Source organism: Cicer arietinum, chromosome 1 (genome assembly GCF_000331145.2).
Source record: "Cicer arietinum cultivar CDC Frontier isolate Library 1 chromosome 1, Cicar.CDCFrontier_v2.0, whole genome shotgun sequence".
Lineage (NCBI taxonomy): Eukaryota > Viridiplantae > Streptophyta > Magnoliopsida > Fabales > Fabaceae > Cicer > Cicer arietinum.
In genome coordinates this window covers 42,264,144-42,281,842 of record NC_021160.2, presented here as the reverse complement: position 1 = coordinate 42,281,842, position 17,699 = coordinate 42,264,144, and the positions used below count along the sequence as shown (strand labels likewise).

At 31.6% G+C, this 17,699-nt stretch overlaps 1 protein-coding gene across 1 annotated transcript; it reads left to right on the top strand.

Moving 5' to 3' along the window:
• The first annotated feature begins 3,456 nt into the window (after nt 1-3,456).
• LOC101500387 (protein NARROW LEAF 1) lies at nt 3,457-8,095 on the top strand. Its single transcript, XM_004488776.4, has 7 exons — nt 3,457-3,690; nt 4,496-4,532; nt 4,631-5,131; nt 5,240-5,383; nt 6,337-6,577; nt 6,674-7,174; nt 7,389-8,095. The coding sequence occupies exons 3-7, from the start codon at nt 4,643-4,645 to the stop codon at nt 7,823-7,825; spliced, it is 1,812 nt and encodes a 603-aa protein (XP_004488833.1). The 5' UTR covers nt 3,457-3,690; nt 4,496-4,532; nt 4,631-4,642; the 3' UTR covers nt 7,826-8,095.
• The last annotated feature ends 9,604 nt before the right edge of the window (nt 8,096-17,699 follow it).

The window sequence follows — 17,699 nt, the reverse complement described above, 5'->3', positions numbered from 1 at the left end:
AACATTCAAATTAAATATTTTGTAGGATGATTTTAGAAAAAGAAAAACAAAACTTTTGGAAGTATTTTTGTTTCAACATGAAGATGGAGAGGGATTGTCATGTGAAATCGAGAATATGTCGGATGATTTGTCTATTTAGAAGGAAGTAGTTCCTAAAGGTAAAAAAGGAAAATTATATGGTTTAGATTCTATTGGAACAAATGTCTCTTCAAAGTGTACTAGTGGTTCATTCTCAATTTTCTCAAAGGAAACAAACATAGAACAAGAGTTATTAAAGTGAAAATAAAAGGTAAAAGGGCAAGAACTTATTAATCAAGACCAAAAACACAAGTTGGAGCAACAACAAAAGAGAATTGAGTCAAATGAAAGCGTGCTTGTTGCTTTATTTGGAAAGTTGAATATGACATTGCCTTCAAACTTTGTTTATGGGACACCTATGCAAGATGAACCAAATGAAATTGGTGAAACCTCTAATGGAAACAATGATGATAATTTTAGATTTGATTGATAAATTTGATCTAGATCTATGAGAGTTTTTAAATGACTTTAGTATTATTTTCTTTTGATATATCCTTAAGAATACTTTGATGACTCTAGTTCGTGTATTGTATTTTCGAATGATGAAAGTATCACACTAATTTGTGTTATTTTGTTTACAAATTAAACTAATATTATATTAGTTTATTATATTTTGTGATAACATTGATCACTTATATGAACTTAGTTTGTATTATTTTGTTTTTGAACATTTGGTTACTATTTTTAAACGTGTGAAACAAATTTTAAAACAAAAATGATTATTTGAGTCGTGAAAAATATGTGTTAAACAAACTAAAAAAAAAAATCGTCTGAAAAACTTAGGAAAACTTTACCGAATTTTATCTGAAATGCGTCCAATTATTAACACGTATCATACAAATTTAGATTTTAAAGTTCATATGAAAGTCGTATGAAATCTGTTGGAAACATATTTGGGATGGAACTGGGTCAAACGTATTAATTTGCGACTCGGATTTTTTAGATGGCACCATGTTCGTCTGAATGTTTTTCGATATTGTTATTTAGTCTAAAATTCGTGTGAATGTTGTCCGATTTACGTCTCAAATACGTCTGTGATGCTGTCCGAAAATAACTATTTTATAGTAGTTTGTTATGTTATTTAATAAAATTATTATCTTTATTTTTTAAGTTTTGATTAATACCATTTATTTTAAATTATCTTTAATGTATTTACTTTCGTATAGTTTACTATATATTTTAAAATGTACTTTGTAATGTTTTATTATTAATATATTGATATATTCGTGCAATGCAACACAAGGCTATTATATCTAATGAAAAAGGGATATAATTTATTTTTTTGTTACATGAGAGAAAAAAGACAAAGAAACAATGACAACAAAGAAGAAAATAAAACCAGTCCTAAAAAAGGACACTCTTGAACATATTACATTGAACATTCTCACACACATCCCTTTAGAAAACTCTTAGTCTCGTGCCCTGCTTTCATAGTTCCAATAGACATATGTGTGTTTCAATTTTGCACATTTTCTCTTCATTCTTGTTTCCTATGAGTGTATAACTAAATCTCAGGTAAGTGTAGAGAATTTATGAGCTCTAAGACAATTTTTTAAAGATGTTGTAATTAAATTTAAAACATCTTTAAATTGTGAGTGTATATGAATTAAATCATGTAATTTTATTTTTAAAAATTTCTTATTTTATAAGAAAAACTATATCTACATTTAACTCTTTTTTTTAGGATTTTTTCCTTCCATATATCCCTTTTTTTTTCTTCAAAATACTCCATTTTGACAAAAAGTACCAAAATATTACATTTTTTGAGATTTTAGTATGTCATTCTCCCATGTGAAAAAAAATAATTGAGAGTAATAGTTAGTCGAATTTTAGAATGCGATATTCTACACATATTTTTTATTCACTTTTTTGTATTAACCATTAACTATTTACTATTTTTGATACATTGCAATAAATTAGCAAACCTCTCTTATTTTACAGCTTATTATGTAGCTAATTCCATCCTATTTTGCAACTAATTTTATTATTGAAATATAAATTAACATATATAAGGTTGTTTAAATATTACAACACATTCAAATATTTTAGCATATACATGTTATTTTCTTTGGTCTACGATATACTAAAATTATGTGATTTTTTAAATAAAAGGAAGATACAGTCACTTACATTAAAGAGAAAATAGACCTTAAGAATAAAATGCAAAACATATGCGGACAATGTCAATTATCCGATCATAATTCAAAATATTGTCTAAATGTTACCGACAAACTTTACTCGATTTCTATAATTTTTTTTGTTCTTTTCTTTACTAATTTTATATTATTGTTAATTAATAATTAATATTTTGATAATTTATTTATTAATTTTTTTCCTTTCTTCACATGCGACTTAGTGAAAAAAAGAAGATATTTTGATGTATTTTTTTTTCAAAGTGAAATATTTTAAAAAATTATAAAAAAAAAGGATATATGAGAAAAAAAAAATCCCTCTTTTTACAACTATATTTAACTTCTATTTGAATTATATGGTTAAATATGATTTTAGTCTGTACAAAATTATGACTTTTTAAGTTTATGCTTTAAAATTATTTATTCCCTTTTAATCTATATTTTTGATTTTGTAATAATTTTTTGAGCGAGTAAAAGTATCAATTTTTTATAAAACCTTTTTAAAATAAATAAGAAAAGTGAATAAAATAATTTTAAGGACTAAATAATTGAAAATATTTTTACAAAGACTAAAAATAAAATTTTATAAAACTAAAAATTTATTTTACCCTAAATTATACTCTAAAACTTAAACAATTTCAAGTAACATATTATATTTTCTGTGACATGGAAATAAAAATATAAAAAACTTTATTGACTGAAATAAAGAAAAATAGAATAAAGAGAAAATTGTAATGACTTTCTCTAAGTCCTATTTAAATGACAATTACACATTTTCTTATTTTTAAAAAACACCCATCTCTTTTATATTCATTAAAAAAACTGCATTAATTTTTTTTGCCATACTTCATTTATTATATAATATAATTATAATTTTTATTTTTAATTTGTAGATGTACAAATTTATATCTAATATTTATAACTTTAAAATATATGATTATAACTTTTTAATATTTTTTGATAAATTATATATAGAAAGTCGTTGGTGTGATGAAAAAAATTATATATACAATTATTTTAGTGAGTAAAAAAATGCATTTTAAATGAGATTCCTAGTAGCTAAATGTAATTTCACTTGTCTTTAAACCTACCTACAGATAATTTAATCCGAAATATGGTAATTGTGTGACTTAATTAACTTAAAATTAACCATCTTTTATAAGATAGAAAAATAAAAAAATTAACTTTGAATAAAATAAGAAGATTCAATAATAATACATGTGTAGACACCCCAGGACACTACAAAGAGACACTGAGACTAACTGACTTTATTTACTTTACCACATTCCTATGCAACTCTGTCTCCCTTTCATGGAATTGGAATTGAAATTGAACTGCAATTTCCTCTTCAAACCATCCTCACAACAACAAATTCTTCAATTTTTCTACCGATTCGATGAAGTTCAACTGCCTATGTCAATGATATGAAGCTCTCTCTCTCTCTCTCTCTCTCTCTCTCTCTCTACCCATCACTAACACTGTATATCTCTCTCTCTCTCTCTCTCATACTGATACATGTGAATATTCTGTTATTTTTCATGGGTTTTTTTTTTGGGTCTATGGGGTTCTGTGTGATCCTTCAAAATCTTACCTTTACATGTTTTGACTGTTGAACTCAAAAGTTCCCATGTTGAATTTTTCAGCAAAAAATCCATATATTCAGCTCGGATATACACCCTTTTCTGTGTTTGAGGACCTTGATTTGTTCATCAGAGTAAACAAAATTGTTTATCATCATTTTTTAATGGATGAAATATCTTGAGTTTGAGTCATGTTGTTTTGCAATGTTTTGAAACTTAGGTTAGCATGTATAATTAGTTCTATTTTCATGGTTAATTGATTAATTTAATCATTTTTCATGTGCTTGAATTTGTTTATTAGAAGGGATGTAGAATTAGGTTCAGTTCCCAATCCTATTTGAGGGAAACATTATTTATTTATTTATCTATTTATTTTGTTATGGTTTGTTAATTGGTAAAAGAATGTGTTTTCTTATGTTGAGTGGGAAACATCATAATTATGCTATACTTGAAGTGTATTGGTTTTGCTGTTGATGCAATGAGTTGCTTCTGAACCATTTTTGCATGCTTCTGCAATTATTCCTTCTTTCAAACAACCTTTATTTATAAATAAGTAGTTTAGGTTTATGTGCTGAATTTAACTCACGAGGGTCCCATTTTTAAGATAGGAACATGTTTCTTTTGTACTAGATATAACTTATTTATAGTTCTTTTGTCTTAAATTGATGTTCATTCTCACCGTCATGAATTTTTTGGTTGTCCAAGGTATCCTCAGCCAGAAGCTAGAGACTAATCCTTCGAGGTACAAAGGTTTATTTAAAAGTCCAACGTGTTAAATTCTTTGTTGTCAGTTTTATAATTCTGTTGGTCTTTTTTTGTTCAAATAAAACATTGTTTTAGGTTAATCAAAAGATGGATCGCTCGAGACTTAACTCGAGGGTTCGTTGCTCTGGTTCAACTCCCTCAGAAGAATCTGCTTTGGATCTTGAAAGAAACTGCTGTGGTCATTCTAATCTGCCTTCACTTAGTCCACCATCACTTCAACCGTTTGCTTCGTCGGGACAGCATTGTGAGAGCAATGCTGCTTACTTCTCGTGGCCTAGCCGCTTGCCTGATGCTGCCGAAGAGAGAGCAAACTACTTTTTAAATCTACAAAAGGGGGTCCTACCTGAAACCCTTGGTCGGCTTCCGAAGGGGCAGCAGGCAACCACATTACTTGAACTCATGACAATCAGAGCATTTCACAGCAAGATACTGCGTTGTTACAGCCTTGGAACAGCAATTGGTTTTCGTATTCGGAGAGGGGTGTTAACAGATATTCCTGCCATTTTGGTATTTGTTTCCAGGAAAGTTCACAAGCAATGGCTCAGCCCAATCCAGTGTCTTCCCACCGCTCTCGAGGTACTTCGAGTTTTTCAACTTCAACCTCGTAATCATACTACATATATACTGGCCATGTCCTCTAGCGCGTACATTGCGGTTAAATTAAATGTTTAATTTGTGAATCAGGGACCTGGTGGAGTATGGTGTGATGTAGATGTGGTGGAATTCTCGTATTTCGGTGCACCTGAGCCAGTTCCAAAAGAACAGCACTATACAGAAATTGTGGATGACTTGCGTGGAGGTGATCCGTGCATTGGTTCAGGATCTCAGGTGCTTTTTTGCTCTCTTTATGATGTTTCCTATGGAAAGATTAATCTGGTTTACAAAATAATATCTTTTGATTCAGTTAATATCGCATATATGCAATGATTAAATAAGCATTTTTAGCCTGATACAAAGCAATCTATTCTACTAGAAAATCAGTGTGTAATTACTTCACTACTGCCCTTAATTTTATTAACTATCATATTCATTTGTTGTGGTTGTTTTGTTTTAGTAAGCTTAGCCTTGCCTACATGAGTCGAACTTTGTAGGTTATGTATGCAACTTCAACAAAGCATCTTATGTTTTCTCAAGACTCGTTTAACCAAACATAAGTTCATCCTGATATCTGTATCTTTGGATGGACTTGACCTTCTATGATAGTCTCCTGAAGATATAGCTATTTGATTCACGACTTCTTTGAATTTCAGACCTTAGATTTCAAGCTTCATCACACGTGGTATCTAGTGCTTCCTGGAACCTGTTTTTCTGTCTTTACGATGGTGTCAATTGTGGATTCCTGAAAATATAAGTTTGTTCAAATTCCGCTACACTACAGTGCTATTAGTGGTTTGTTAAATTTCCGCTATGCTATAGGCTACAACGCTGTATTCTTTATTCGACAACACTGATCTTTACACGTGTGTAATTCTCATATGGTAGCTGTAGACAAGTGTTTAAGCATTTTAATTTGAATTGGAACTAAACCTTTTAAGTATTTTAATTGGAACTAAAACCATTAATCCGATGTCCAATGCCTTTTCTATAACAATCTCATTATGGAAATGTCTCTGGCCAGACTTATGGAGATCTTTCATCATAATCTCTACCAGTCTATATTTTTGGGATACATCACTCTATATTTCAGAATTTCCTGTCTTTCAACTAATGATAAATTTCTTATTGTTGTTCTCTATTTGATGAATACATTGAACCTCTAACCACTTACTTCCTTTGTCCAGGTAGCAAGCCAGGAGACCTATGGAACTCTGGGTGCCATTGTGAGGAGCCAAACAGGTAGCCGGCAAGTTGGTTTTCTCACAAATCGTCATGTAGCAGTCGATCTAGATTATCCAAATCAAAAGATGTTTCATCCTCTTCCGCCCACGTTGGGGCCCGGGGTTTACCTAGGGGCGGTAGAGAGAGCAACCTCGTTTATAACCGATGAGCTTTGGTATGGAATATTCGCTGGAATAAACCCAGGTAACGTAATTTTACGAATCTGATCGATTTAATTCGGTCACTTCCATTCCTTTTGCTACACATACTTATCAGACATCTGATGTGTTTCTTGTGCAGAGACGTTTGTGAGAGCCGATGGAGCGTTCATTCCTTTTGTTGATGACTTCGACATGTGCACTGTTACTACCTCGGTGCGAGGTGTTGGAGATATCGGTGATGTGAAAATCATTGACTTACAGTCACCAATTAGTAGCCTTATTGGAAAACAAGTGGTTAAGGTTGGAAGAAGTTCTGGCTTGACCACAGGAATTGTTTTGGCGTACGCCCTAGAGTACAACGACGAGAAGGGCATATGCTTTCTAACGGATTTTCTTGTTGTTGGTGAGAACCAACAAACTTTTGACCTCGAAGGAGACAGTGGAAGTCTAATCATGTTTAAAGGTGACAACGGTGAGAAGCCACGACCAATTGGGATCATCTGGGGAGGGACCGCTAACAGAGGCCGCCTTAAGTTAAAAGTCGGGCTACCTCCCGAGAATTGGACTAGTGGCGTTGATCTAGGTCGTCTTCTCAATCTACTTGAACTTGATTTGATAACAAGTGATGAAGGACTTAGAGGTTTGTCTACCCTGTCATCATCATCATCATCATAATCATAGTCATCACATCATTATCATTATTTTAATTTATTATTCACTATTAAGATATTGTTGAAATTATGGACATAATTACCATTACAATAATATGAAGAAATGTTTGATAAGTTGTTCTTTGAACTGATTAGGCTTATCTAAAGGAATCAATATTTTTTATGTGTTGCTGTTTTGTGTAGTGGCAGTGCAAGAACAAAGGGCTGCTTCGGCAACAGTAATGGGCTCTACCGTTGGTGATTCCTCGACACCCGACGGTATGCTTCCGAAAGATAGAGCCGAAGACAAATTCGAGCCACTTGGTCTTCAAATCCAGTCTATTCCTTTAGGAGTTGAACCTAGCAGCCAGGAAACAAAACCTTCAATCATGGAAACTGAATTTAAATTAGAAGATGGAATCAAGGTAGGCGGTCCAAGTATCGAACATCAGTTTATTCCGAGTTTCATTGGGCGGTCACCGATGCACAAAAACACCGTGCATGACAGAGATGCAGCGGCAGAGAATTTGTCTTCATTGAGAAATGGATGTGATGAAGATTTATGTGTTTCGTTGCAGCTGGGCGATAATGAAGCTAAGAGAAGGCGTTCAGAAGCATCGACAAGTACCGAGGAACCTTAGTGAAACAAACAAATAATAATTAGCAAAAGCTTGAAAAACTGACTTGTTACAGAGTTAATCGCCTTAGAATGTGTTGTAGCAGCAATGATATCAGTGGAACTCAGATTATCTATGAAGTTATAACTCAGTATCTCTGTTTTTTTTTCTTCTTTAGATAAAATAGTAAAAATATTCACTTCGGATTCGAATTTAACAATTTCTGTAGTTGAGTTAGATCTTGCGGATAACTTTATATCTATGTAAGTGCTTGATCTTTGGGGTTTTGGTAGAGACTAAGTTTGTTTTGTTTAATCATATTTTTTTAAATGTACAAGAACATAATGCGTTGTGCAACAAATTCAATTTTCAGTTTAAATAATTTTTTTTTTTTTTGCAATTTAAAAAATTTAGTCACCATACTCCTTAATTATGCAAGTTTTATTTTTTTAATAATTTATTTTATTCTCATAAAACAAGATTCAACGAAGGATAATTTAAAGAATATAATTATTTTCTTTTTACTAATTTTGAGAAATTAAATTAACACAATTGAAGATTGATTTTTTGTTTTTGTTTTGTTTATACTATGTCTCTAAATTGTATATTTCACTTTTGTTAAACAAAATTAATAATGTACTTAACGTGTCTATTTTGTATAAAGATATGACTAAATTGTCATTTGAATATATATATATATATATATAGGAGAAATTCTAATATCATAGATAATCTAATATTGATATATTAAAAATTGTCATTTGAATATATATATATTTAATATTGACTTTTTGATATTTTAAAATTAATTAGTAATATTAATTAAGATTATATTTGAAAATAATATATATATATATATATATCTAATAATTTGAAAGAAAAGGTAACCAATCATCTTGCCATCATTATATATATTGTAACCGCTTGTATAAAAAAAATTATCAATTGCATTAATGTATGGCCTTTTTTATCTAATAATAAATAGTTCAATAATTGATAAAATTAATTTAATGAAAATATTATATGAGTAATCCTTAATTCATAGTAGACAAACGTCGATATTGTAAGGTTCGACATTTGTCTCATTTGAATTTGAAACATTGCATCAATCATTTTCTTCAATCATCATCAACCATCTTTAACATATTCATCAATCATCATCAACCATCTTCAATATATTCATCAACCATCTTCATCAAGTGATCATTGCTGTTGTGAATCAAGTAAGCAAGCATCAACCTTTGTTTTTGTTGTTTTTGTTTCTGTTTATGAATGTAGTGTCTGAAAACTGAAAATAAAGTTTCCATTTTTGGGTATGAAGAAAACCTTCGCTGCCCTAAATCTAGAAACGTACATGAACTCAGTTCACATACGCAAATCCATTTTCAAAAACCCAGTAACGTACGTGAATCAATTTTCAAAACTCAATAACATACGTGAACTCAGTTCACGAACCATATTCGTGAAATGAGTTCACGTAGTGTGTATATGATCTGAGTTCACGTAAAATATAATGATATTACGTACATGAACTCAATTCACGTATACCCTACATGAACTCATTTCACATACATGGTTCGTGAACTCAGTTCACATATGTTTTAAAGATTGAAAATGGGTTTAAGTATGTGAACTAAGTTCACATAAATTTTTGATATTGAGTTCACGTACGTGAATTGAGTTCACGTAGGCTTATTACTTTGATTTTTATTATGACTTTTGTTTTGCAGGTATGGTGCGCACTATGTTTACTGATAGAGATGATCGTATTATACATAACGAGGGCACTTCTAATACGGAGGGTCGTCGTGTTAGGCCAACTGCTTCTGCACGGACACAACGACGACGAGTACAACGTCAACATGAAAAATACCAACCCGAAGCCCAACTAGCTAACATAGATGAACCTCCGCAGGATGATGGATATCCTGGTGGTCCGGTTGATAGTTATGTCCTTAGGACATTTAGCGATCATGTGGCGACTTGATTCTGGGATGACGTGGTAATTTTCTCAATCAAATTAAGTTAAATTATATTATACTTTTTTTAACTTATATTTTTAACTTATATTTTTTCACTTAATTAATTTTAGGATCGCGGAGAATTAAGGGTGTTTAGCAACAGGAAAAAATTAAAAGAAGTTGTTATTGAACACGAATAGGTCGAGCAACTAGTTAAAACCTCGGGATTGTATTCTTTGCTAAAATGCAGCTACGAAATGATCGACAAAGAGATTATTTCTGCATTTGTAGAGAGGTGGCATCATGACACCAATAGCTTTCATCTCCCAATTGGAGAGATGACGATTACTTTAGACGATGTGTCATCTCTGTTGTATATCTCCATAATCAGTGCATTCTTCAGTGTTGATGTATTTAACAAGGATGACAATGTATATATATTGGCAGAGCTTCTTGGAGTTAGTCACGCTGTTGCTTATGCTGAATTTAATGTCACGCGGATAACCATAATTTGGTATAGTTGGTTGCTTGAGGTTAGGGGTGGACATCGAGCTGTTTTGGGCGGCTTCGGGCAAAAAGTGTGAAACCGGCTCAATTCACGGGTGAAATTTATTGGTCCAATTTCGTCCATTTTTTAATTCGGGTTCGGATACTTCGGGTGTCAGTTATGTGTGGGTGGGTAAAAACGGGTTGGACTTTATTAGACTTTTTTGCTTTGTTTTTTTTAAAAAAATTATTGAGCCTTTTTTTGTTTAAAAAAAAATTTGGTCTTTTGTAATTTGTTATATATAACACAACTATGGCCCATTAAAAACATTGGCCCAACTTGCAAATTATACATCACATTTGTATTATATCTTCAATGTTTCTAAATACAACTATGGCCCATTAGTGCAAGTTATGTAGACGGTTTGTAATTTATTATATTTACAAGTTATGCAGTAAAATGACAATCAAATTAATACTTACAAATAAATCCTCATTAGTGCAAATAATAGCAAGCTCCTTCAAAAAGCTTTTTGCTCCATCTTATTCAACTCATTCGACAACATTACTTGCAAAAGTAAATCATAAATAAGCCAAAAGAACATTGAAATCATTTATAATAAACTAAAACTAAATGAAGTTCCCCTTACCCACGAAACCTTCTTGATCCAAAACGATATGGCCGACCTGTCCCAAAATCCAGAATTATCTTCCAAAAAATATTAGTCGGCTGCTTGACTGTGCTATGACTGATGATGAGTCTTGTGGGACTCCAAAAAATAAATAAAAAATTGAACATAGTTAAAACAATAAAACTAAACATAATTAAAAACATAACATACTTATGAAAGGATAATCATAAATTAGACCTTCAGCAATTTAAACACAGCCTGAAGGCTGTGACTGAGACGAAGGTAGTGGGACACTTCCGGCTGAGCTTCAATTTAAATATATGATACATTAAAAATGAGTGAATTATCATGTTAAACACATAAATATTATATATAACAATGCATATAGTTTTTATTTTTATTTTTAAAAAAAAATCAGTGCACCTGCTAGTACTTCCTCTGAAATCTCATACTCCTCATCAAATATGAAGTCTTTAAAATGGTAAAAAGACGGCTTCAACTAATTATAGGTGCATATTAGAGCCTCCACCATTTATGTGTTTAGGGAACTTTTATACACCTCTAAAACCCTACCCCTGGTGCTAAAAGCACTCTCAGAAGCCATAGTAGAAACTGGTGTAGGTATAATATCTCTTACCATTCTAGACAAAGTTGGATACCGACAAACATTGTGTTTCCACCACATTAAAATCTCAAACTTTTCTACAAACTCTATACACTTCTCATTAGTGTACCTCTCAAGTTCATTTTCAACATCAATTGAATCATTTTCCTTTAAATGTTTTTGAAAAACATTTTTCCGTTGTAAGTGTGCGCTTGTGGGACAACCAATAGTTGTTTCACAAAGGAAACCAATTGCACCAACACTAGAAGATGAAGTCTTAGGTGTTGTATCATAAGCATGCTTATACCACTTGTACACTTTAGTAAGATTATCATTTATGCTTGTCAACAAATTTTTTTTAATTGGTTTATCACCATACATATCATTAAAACACCACTCCACATACCTTAACTTGTATCGGGGATCTAAAATAACACCAAAGTAAATGAGCTGATTTATGTTAGATTCATTGACCCAATACTTGATGTACTTTGCCAACATTTGCTTGCCCATTGATGCTAAACAAGTGTTAAGGTCCATCAGTGAACGTTTAAGTTCAATAAATATGGAAGCTAATTGGGGAAAAGCCATATGCAAACTTGTTTGTTGTGAGGTTGAAAACACTTTTGTTGCATCATAAAAATACTTCAAAAACTGAACAAAGCACTTGTCATTTTCCCAATCATTATCAGTGGATGGAAAAGCTTCTACAAAGTATTGCCTATAACTTGCATCTTCATCTTCAAGCTTATCAAAGGCTGTTTTCAATTTTACAACCGCTTCCAACATCAAATATGTTGAGTTCCACCTTGTTTGAACATCAAGACACAACAATTTCTTGCTTGCAATTCCATCAAATTTTATATATTCCTTAAACTTTGCAGTCCTCTGTGGTTAATATTTTACAAACCTCACAACAGTTCGAATGGAAGAAATTGAAGAATCAAAGTCTTTCAATCCTTCAGTCTCCACCAAGTTGAGTATGTGAGCACAATACATCATATGAAAAAAAATCCCATTCAACAATAGCACATTCATGTTTTTTTATCTTTTTCTTCAATAATCCTACTGCGACATCATTCGATGATGCATTATCAACTATGACAATAGATACACTTCTAAGTCCCCATTCCCTCAATACGCCCTCAAGCTTCATAGCCACTGTCTCACCTCTATGATTTGAAACCACACAGAAGCTAATGATTCTTTTTTGGTAATTCCACTTATTATCAATAAAATGGGCCGTAAGGGTCAAATAATTAAGATTTTGAATAGAAGTCCAACAATTAGTAGTAACAGCCGCCCTACTACAATTAGACTTGAAGAACCCTTTCAACCTAATTTTTTTTAATCTAAATATAATTGGAAACAATCTCTTGCTACAATACGTCTTGATGGTACGGTAAATTAAGGCTGCAATTGATTACATAAGTACTTAAATCCCTCCTTTTCAACTACTTTAAAGGGTTGCTCATCCAAAATGGCAAAAACAACCAAAGCTTTTCTACATGCTTGAGCATTAAATCTAGAGCTTGCTACAACAAAACTAGACCCCTCACTTGTTGGAAATTGTAAAATAGTTTGGTTAGGGTCAGTTGCTATATTTAAAGGATATTTTGTGCATCTTGTTATGCGATGTTTCATATTGGAAATACCATGTGTCTTAGCTTCACAATAATACTTTTGATGGCGGTATTTACAAGTAGCAGTTCTGATTTCACAATTAAGAATTTCATTAAAGTGGTCCCAAACCTTAGAAGTTTTTCTATAACCACCTGCATTGCCTTTTCTCTTCTTCGCAGCTGGAGGAAGAGTAGTTGCAGGAGCCGATTGTTCATTAGGTTGGTTAAGAGAAGGATTAGGCGAAGACTGCTCCATCACTAGAATATGTATGATTGTTATGGTTAAGTCTAGTTAAAGTTTAAAAAATTCAGTTTTTAATCAAAGGTTTAATTCAATGAAGTTTTTTTAATTAATTGTTAAAGTTTTCCTATATAATTAATTATCATTCAACTCTAAGTATTTTTTGTGATCTATTAGTGAATTTTGTATATGAAACAACTCATATGGTTTGGGCATTTAGCAATTCGCATTTTGTTTTTTAATTAACGATTTTATTTGATTAAGTCTTTTTTATATAAAACAACTCCTATCATAACATAAAATTATATAACCATATAAGTTCATAATTAGACATGTTCACGATTTGGTTTTAAATGAAAACTGAACCGAACCAAACCAATTATGAACCACAAAAACAACTTGAGAAGAAAAATCAGCATGTGAATTGAACTAATTTTATAATCCGACATTTGGTAAAATTAAATTTAAAAATCAGCATGTGATACTGAACCAATTTTAATGCAGAACTAAATCATGTAGTTTAAAAAACCAGATTATTAACATAGACTTAATTACAAACTGTAACCAGATTTAAGCAATAGACTTAATTACCATATCACATGAAGCAAATTACTAGCATGCACTAGACAATAAACAAGTTACATTATTATAAAAATAACATACACAATCTCGTTTAACTTGCAATTTTCTAGCCTAGCTCCTTGCATGCTCCTCCTTAGCCTTGACTCATTATTCGAAATCAGAAATGTTCAAAAAACACTAAGTATTGAACAAAATCTACAATGTAGCAATATTTAATTACAATGAGACAAACATGAACCTAAAACTAAACATCATAAACAAATCAAAGATAAATATAAAACTAAACAATATAAGCAAATAAACGTTGAAGTCTAATGGAACATTTAGAAGCAATTAATATCATACACATATAGAGGCAAAAAAATAAAAAAACTGCAAAAATTAGAGAAACATTCATAAGTCATAACTTCAAAAGTCATTACTACTAATATTTCAAACATAATATAAACATAAATTCCAAGCAATTATTATTAATTAATAGCATTATAAACAAAAATAAAAACAAAATGGCAACCTGTCATATATATATATATATATATATATATTTTTTATTAATAGCATTATAAAAAAAAAAAAAAAAAAAAAGGCTCCCTCTCATATATATATATATATATATATATATATATATATATATATATAAATAACATTTCAATGGCAACCTGCCATATATATACAAAAATAGCATTTCAAACATAATATAAACAGAAATAATATAGCATAGTATATTTCCTTTTTTAAATCACATTAGCAATTATTATTAATTAATTATATAAAACCAAAAAAGAAAGCAAGTTAATTAATAGAGTAAACAAAATGGCAGCATATGTCAGCAAGCAAAATGAGATGTATCATAACCATGATTGTAACCAAAATAACCAGCCGGCGGCGGCATAAGAAGAATTTGTCGCGTGCCCCTAACAACCAATGGTTAAGGGCATTTAAGATATTTCCTTTGTATTTATTGTTGCGTGTTTTTCTCACAAAAAACGTTTCGTCTTCTCCGCGAATCAGTTGCGACGGCCGCTACCCAATTATGCGACGCAACGTCGTTTTGCGTAGCACCAGACCACTGCAACACAACGTGACTACGCGATTGCGGCTGCGACGACAACTTCTCACTACATAGGAATAAACATATCAAACCAAAAACCAAAACTCAGAAATTACAAGAATATAAATCTTAAAATAGAAAATACAAGATTATAAAACAACAATCTGCAAAATAGCAAGTAAAAAAATTGTAAATAACTACAAATTTAAACTAATCATTCTAAATTTACATAAACTACAAATGAAAGCACTATCAATTGGAAAAATGAATCACAATAAATTCTATCATTATCTTAGAAACATGAACAATAGTAATATAATCAGTACCTAAGAAATCATAAAACACTAAAAAATCATAGATTAACCTTAAAAACATAAAAATACATTAAGAAACCTTAAAAGAAACTCTAATAAACTAACCTTCTCTAAAGTTTCAACAGAGAGATTAGATATGGACAACCTCTATATATTATTCGTACCTAAACATAATGGAAACATCATAAAACAAATGTTAATCAAAAAAAGATCAAACCCTAACACAAAATAGTAACTTCAATAAGAAGAACAAACAAAACAAAACGCAAAATCATATAATACCTTTCAAGATAAACTTTGAATAAAGAAATAACAACTTTTTTAGATAAAAATTTAATAGATTTTATGAGATTAGAGAGTTAGGGTTTGGTAAAAAAATCAACGGAAACTTACCATATTTTCGTTGCATGTTTGTAAAGGGAGACAACGACAATGGTGACGACGACGATGGTGATCATGATTGTGAGCAAGACGAGACTCAAAGCTAACGAGTCTCGTCTTTATTATAATAAATATATTTAAAAATCATATTTATTATAATAAAATAATTATTATTAAACAATAATAAAATTAAAAAATATTTTCTATAGAGATAAAATTATAATTTTTAATATTTTAAAAATATTAAATATATTCAATATGTATATGTATATGAAATTTAAAAATTGCAATAATATTACTTGTGGGGCGGGTTCGGGGGCGAGTGCGGAGTCGATATCACCACTCCCAAACCCGTCTCCGCCTCTGAATTTTAATGTCGGAGAAATTCCGCACCCAATTAAAGCGAGTTTTCCCCGTCCACATTGTAACACCCCGATTTTTAACAGCGCGAGTGTATTTTTTTTTTCAAAAACAAACTCATGAAACAAAGAATAATTAAGTAAAATACCTTTGGATAAATATTTAAGTCGTAACACAACGACAAATAAGTCAACATAATTTACAAGCAGCGGAATAGTTTTTGAAATACGAATCCAAAGTATTTACACTTCAAAAAGTGGTACATAGACCCCATCATAATAAAATGTCAAACAGACAATATTAGTATATATACAATCTTCCAATTTAAAATAAACGCAATCCAAAATAAAGACATTTGTTCCCTCTATGCCAACTTAATCTGATCATCCTACCAAAAAACTATACACCCTGAGTGATCTCCACGCGCCCCGTAAGATCCTCCTAACATAACTCCAGTCAGGCGTTCCCGTCTACATTCCCATCTACAGGGTACGAACCAGTAGGATTATCCTGACTCTCATATGAGGGCAAAACCCAGATTTCCACAATAGTTGTAAAGGGTCACCAACCGAAATTAACAGTTAACACATAACATTTAAGTTTTTGAATGCACAAAATAATCTTTCAACATAGCATGCACCTTAAAAGGGTTTCCATATGCCAAACATTCATAAAAAAAGGTTGAAAAATGAAGTTTTTAACAAAACAACACTGCTGTATTCAAATACAGCATCTCTGTATTCGAATACAAGGTTGTTTCAGTATTCAGCAGCAAAAACAACATGTCTGTATTCGACTACACAGTAAGTCAGTAGCAAAACAACATGTTTGTATTCGAATACAACAGTCTGTATTCGACTACACAGTAAGTTAGTGGCAAAAACAACATGTCTGTATTCGAATACAGCTTTTTGTATTCGAATACACATCAGACAGCAACAGGAAAACAACAAAATTCAGCTTTTTAAAGGGTTTCGAAACCAATCAACACTTACACACAAATCCAAACAATCACACTTAGCAATTATAGCGCAATCACCACGACATCTTGCGTTTCGAAATAGTTTTGCAATCAATCACACTTACACACAATTCCAAAACATCCACACTTGGCAATTACAACACAATCACCACGACAACATAAGTTTCGAAATGGTTTTGCAATCAGTCACACTTACACACAATATCAATACATAACACTTAAACATAACTTGATTCAAACACGACTCGTGTGCCAAGCACCCTAATGCAATGCGTATATGTCACAATGCATGGACTCGGAATTCCAAACCAAAACCTTCATCGAAGGGCCGTAAATCATAATTGTACCGCCTATCGCAGGCCAAAATACCAATTACCGAGGTGCCACCTATCACGGGTCAGCACGATTTACTAAAAGAAAAAAAAGCGTAAATCGTAAACGTACCGCCTATCACAGGCCAAAGTACTATTTACCGAGGTGCCACCTATCACGGGTCAGCATAATTTACCAAAACATAAATCGTAAACGTACCACCTATCACGGGTCAGTACTGTTTACCGAGGTGCCACCTATCACGGGTCAGCACGATTTACTAAAAGAAAAAGCGTAAATCGTAAACGTACCGCCTATCACAGGCCAAAGTACTATTTACCGAGGTGCCACCTATCACAGGTCAGCACGA

Bases quoted from the DNA above. Each gene is read 5' to 3' on its own strand.
- LOC101500387 (XM_004488776.4), top strand. From the start codon at position 4,643: ATGGATCGCTCGAGACTTAACTCGAGGGTTCGTTGCTCTGGTTCAACT. The intron at 5,132-5,239 runs GTACTTCGAGTT...TTTGTGAATCAG, and splicing joins GTCTTCCCACCGCTCTCGAG to GGACCTGGTGGAGTATGGTG. The intron at 5,384-6,336 runs GTGCTTTTTTGC...TCCTTTGTCCAG, and splicing joins GCATTGGTTCAGGATCTCAG to GTAGCAAGCCAGGAGACCTA.